Here is a 5,170-nt window from a genome sequence, read left to right on the forward strand (position 1 = left end):
GCGGCTCTGGGAGCTGCACGGCTGCCCTTCTGTGTGATTGTGCAGGAAAGGGAAACCCGCGGCGAAGAAGAGATCCGTCCAGAGACTGAGACAAAGTACTGATGATGTGATCGTTCATGACGTACTGATGAGCGAGACGGCCACTGACTTCCTGTTTCTTCAGAGGTTCCCTCGAAGGTTTTTATTTCGTATTTTTAAAGAGGCTTCTGCCAGGAGGTACGCATCCACAATTATGACTTTACACCAACGGCTATAATATATATATATATATATATATATGTTCTATTTATTGTTCTTCTTATCAGTTTTATATTTAACTATTTTTTTCTATGGGGATTACATTGTGAGATAAAAGTTTCATCGGGTTGAGAGAGAAAAGAAAAGACCCCAAGATACCGCAGAATGTCGGAGAGGAAGCGGAAAGCCTTCCTGCTGCGGCGTTTATTCAAAGATGCTTTTGTGTCGCTTCGTAAAACCAAAGCGTGACGGAGGACGGGACGCATGAAAGACAGACAGTTCACTAGGAACTCTCAAAGCAGATTTAGGGATGATGATTTTTAAACTATCCTCTGTTTAAATAACCCCATCATGCTGACACAGGCATGAAACGAGAGGCCGGCGAAGATGAGGGAGGAAGGACGTGAAAGTTGAGCAGAAAGAAACGAGCGCAGCGCAGAAGCGTGAGTGTGAAGCGGTTCAGCAGTGAGTTCCTGTAAGTGTGTCGAGATGGAGACGAGGACGGTTGAGCTTTCACGGTCGGTCCGTGTTGATTAGATGAGTTAACGCCACTTTCATTTCGCTGTGGATGAGCAGAGTCGGGCCCCCGACCGCTAAAAGCATCCTTTGCGCTCTCTATCTTTTAACGTGTGCCATCGTTTTTTATGGTCTGCATTTTGTCTTCCAGTCTGATGGAGATTGAAAAAGGCCCCTCAGTTCGTCTTGAGATTAAAATCAACCGACACACGAGGGGGGGGGGGGGGGGGTATTCAAGACATGTTCCAACATCAACTCATGTTGAGCACCATGGATCTTAAAGCGTGCCCGAGATTCACTCTGTCGAACACATTCCAGTATATTTATTTGAATGTTTTTATTATTGATAACTTGAGTTTATTTTGTATTTAATTTATTTGTTTCCACTTTGTTTGGGGTGTTTAGCAGTAAGGAGGGGGGGGGGGGTGTAGTCGTGCTTTAGTTGAACTCTTCAGACTTTGTTCTAAAAAAATAAATGCCTCCTTTTTTTATTTGCAGATTTCTCTTACATGACGGTTTACCCGTTTCCCCGCCGCTCTTAGGTCCATCTATGAGCGGATGACGTAACTCCTCCTCCTCCTCCTCCTCCTCTTCCTCCTCTGTCCGCTCCGCGCTGATGGGCCAGAGTCAAAACGGCGCTCAGAACTCTCATGAAAAAAAATATTTCTCTGTGATCGATTAAGCTTGTCTGGCACGGCCGAAGCGGCCGCTTCCCAACCCAGCTGGCAAAAGCTCCCAAGTATAGCTGGAAGGAAAGCGGCTTTGATTTGACCCAGGTCTGCGGGAGACGGAGGACTTCTGTCTGTCCTCCGGGAGACCGAGGACTTCTGTCTGTCCTCACCTCCTGCCAAAAATCATTAGAAAGCAGAGTTCATAAAATACCGCTTTGTAGCTCTGGACACGGCGCTGCCACTTTTTATAGGGTTCAGAGGAATCGGATTCAGGCGCGCTTTTAAAAGGAAGAGTTCTAGCTTCCTTTCTTTTTTTTAAATGTTTTTAAGAAAATGAGAATTTTAAAGCAACCCCCACCCAAAAAATTAAAAAACTAGCAGCGCTGGCTTTGTTGTTGCTCTGATGTCTGTGGTTGGCAGAACCCGGAGGTGATGGTGTCCTGCGTGCCAGAGACGAGTCCGTGGGCTGTGGGCCGTGCTCAGTGGATGAATCGGTCGGCCTTCAGAAAGTAAAATGTTTGAAACTCCGACTCCTTCTGCTCCTCTGTTTGGAGAACTTCTCACTTCAGTTGAGCCTCCAAACTTTCCTCCATCCATCCCATCTACAGATCCGACTGAGATTCTGAAGGTCGGGGGGGGGGGGGGTTCCTAAACGGGATGCCCTGAACATTTAATTCCACGTCCGTCTACTGCAGCGTCAGAGGGAGCGGACATCGCTGAGTCGGGAAACTAATCGATCAGATCAGCGTTTTGTCTGTCAGGATGCAGCGCTGCTGGTCGACGAGGAGATCCAAACAAACGATCACCGACATGAAGCTGGTTTTGTTTTTTACTTTGTACATCTTTGGTATTTTTACACATTAAATTTATAAGATATTGATGCACATTATTTTCCTTCTTACAGCCTCAATAAAGCGCTTTGCCAAACGGAAGGATGGTTTCAGCTCTGAGATCAGTGTGAACCAAACAAGAATTATTTTTATTCTCTAAAAATTGCATTTTAGAGCATCCGGAAAACTCACAATTTATTTCCAAATGTAAACCAGAAAAAAAGAAACCTGATTCTGTTTTTTAGTGCGAGACAGCCGGAGATTCCAGATCCAGATCTGAAGAAACGAATCTCACATGGACAAAGTGTCCAGTCTTCTCATGTTTGGGAGCTGCAAACACACATCATGGATTAGAAGAGGTCACACTACAGGAGGTGTGTGTGGGTGTGTGTGTGTGTGTGTGTGTGTTGTACCTCTCTGTAGATTCTGCATCTCCTCAGTGAGTGTGTTTCTCTCCAGCATCAGCTGGTTCTGTTTGGCCAGTAGCTCACACACCTGCTGGGCGCTGTTCTGACAGTGCCGGTCCAACTGCTGCAGTCTACACACACACACACACACACACACACACGGGATATTGACTGAACCTGTGTGAGAGCAACGTTCCCTCCTGTGCGATATAAAACCAAATGTTGTAAATATTGAACGAGAGCCGGACTTTGTGTTTATCGAGCGATCAGCCGTGTTTGAGCGACGGCAGAGAAACAGACGCTCTGGACCCGTTCCAGGCGACACTGAGCCCAACAAACGACGACTTTCACGATCAGCTAATCTGCTTGTGATCCGATCAATTCGTTCATTCGCTATTTGATTAAATACCTGCACAGTGATAAAGGTCTGAAGTGAAATCCGCTCGAACGACAGTGTATGTAGTATGTAGCGGCTCCAAGAATGATGGAGCTGGTGTCAAAGGTCGGCTGTGAAAGTTCGGTTTGGAACGCGGCCTTCGGCCCGTTGAGAGAAGCGCAGCGCGGGAACGTCGGGAAGCGGTAGCAAATTCACAAGACAAGTAGGGTAGGAGGAAGGCCGGCGATGAAGAAGAGGAGCAGAGAGGATGAGAGGTTCTGCCACGGGGCAAAGACGGAGCATCTTAGCTTTGGGGGTGGGGGGTGGGGGGTGAGTCCTTCTGGTCATGTTGGCAGTAGCGCGGCTGCTTGTGTGCGACAGACGGGTGAGGCGAACATCCAAACTCTCCTCTGCAAGCTGCTCCCTGCCCCCCCCCCCCCCCCCCCGAGCGGCCGGGTTTTCCTCTGCAGGCTTTCATTTTGCTCCTGCGGATCCCTCTTCAGGAGATCCCCTCCTCATCATCATCAGTCCCCCCCCCACACACACACACACCGAAGGCCTGCTGGGCGAGACCTGGAGGCGGCGGGTGAGACTCCCTCACCCGCCTGTCATAACTACAGCTGGCTGCCAAGCTGTCCTGACCAGCAGCCCGCTCCTCTGACTCCTCCCTCTCTCGTACGTATGTGGCCATCGCCATCAAACACACACACACACACACACACACACACACAAACAGCAGCAGCCTCTCTGAGCGAACAGGAAGCCAGTGAACCAATCGGGTCGCGACCTGAGATGTTCAGAGCAGCTGCAGGTTGTAAGCTGAAGGTTGATGTAATGCTGTTAGCGAAGCTTTAACTGTGGCACACACAGAATCACACACACGCACGCGCACGCACACACACACATGCACAAACACACACACACACACACACTCAGTTTGACCGGCGACAGAGCTGCCAACCTCTGGCCCTCTTAAACCAAAAAACACCCTCTCTAATCCACCCCCGGCTTCACTTTACTCTGCCTCACTGTGTGTGTGTGTGTGTGCGTGTGTGTGTGTGTGTGTGTGTGTGCGTGTGTGTGCGTGTGCATGAGTGCTCCTTCCAACAGCTAATGCAGCAAATCCAATAACCGGCCTGTATCAACTCATTAATTAGGGCTTCATGCTGAGGACCAACCTCTAGCTCCGCCCCTGGAAGCGGCGAGGAAAGACGGAAGCATTCAGGGATGGACGGACGGACGGACGACACGAGAGATAAATGTTTTCTCAGGCGAAGGGAGGGGCGCGGGGTGGGCTTCACCTGCCTGCTGCCGACCCAGCTGACTGAGGTGTGGCGGTGACAGAACGCCTCCATGTTGACCCGGTGAAAGAACACCACCTGCTGGACTCCACGGTTTACTGACGCACACACACACGCGCACACACACACACACACACACACACACCTTTCCACTGAAGAAGAAGAAGAAACACTTGAAACTGCTTCCAGAGCAGTCGTGAGTCTCTCTCTCTCTCTCAGACACGATAAAAGGAAGTTTGCTCGAAGGCAGTTTGCAGTAATTTCCCCCGACGGCAGATAATCAAACTCTGCTCCTCCAACCAGCACACTCTATTGACTGCTGCTACCGAGGAGATTAATTACAACACGCACGCAGACACAGTTCCCTCTCTGCGGTATACATCAGTCGTAGCCCACAGCTAGCGTGGAAGTCTTCGTCTGTGTTTGCATATTTATTTACAGGTGGAAGCATCGGTCCAAAGGGAAAGCGCTGCCGTCATGTTGGAGAAGCAGAGAGACGCTAATAGAAAAGAGCCGGAAGCGGGTCTGTCGTTCAACAGCTACATATGAATGTGTGTGTTTTTATTTATTTTATGAACAAGTCAGTCGGTGGCGCGTAAAGAAAATATTTATTGGACAGTGCATACATTAAGAAAATGACTTTCCTCCAAATAGAACTACTCAGCACGGATCGTGTGGGAAACGAAGAGAGGAAAATGTGTCTGGAGATGGATGTGGAGCAACGGGGTCCTGTGTGTGCGCGCGCACACACACACACACACACACACACACACACGAAAAACTGTAAACGTCAACTCCGGCCCTAAAAGATATAGAAAAATCTCAACATATG

General features: G+C 49.1%; 1 protein-coding gene across 1 annotated transcript in view; it reads right to left on the reverse strand.

Moving 5' to 3' along the window:
* Positions 1-2,164: 2,164 nt before the first annotated feature.
* sdccag8 (SHH signaling and ciliogenesis regulator sdccag8) overlaps positions 2,165-5,170 on the reverse strand; it is a 30,685-nt gene continuing 27,679 nt past the window's right edge. The window contains exons 17-18 of the mRNA XM_068741703.1: positions 2,668-2,792; positions 2,165-2,586 (exon numbers count right to left, since the gene is read on the reverse strand). Coding sequence (XP_068597804.1) covers positions 2,546-2,586; positions 2,668-2,792 — 166 coding nt within the window. The 3' untranslated portion in view covers positions 2,165-2,545. The remainder of the gene's footprint in view (positions 2,587-2,667; positions 2,793-5,170) is intronic.

Source organism: Brachionichthys hirsutus, chromosome 7 (assembly GCF_040956055.1).
Source record: "Brachionichthys hirsutus isolate HB-005 chromosome 7, CSIRO-AGI_Bhir_v1, whole genome shotgun sequence".
Taxonomy (NCBI): domain Eukaryota; kingdom Metazoa; phylum Chordata; class Actinopteri; order Lophiiformes; family Brachionichthyidae; genus Brachionichthys; species Brachionichthys hirsutus.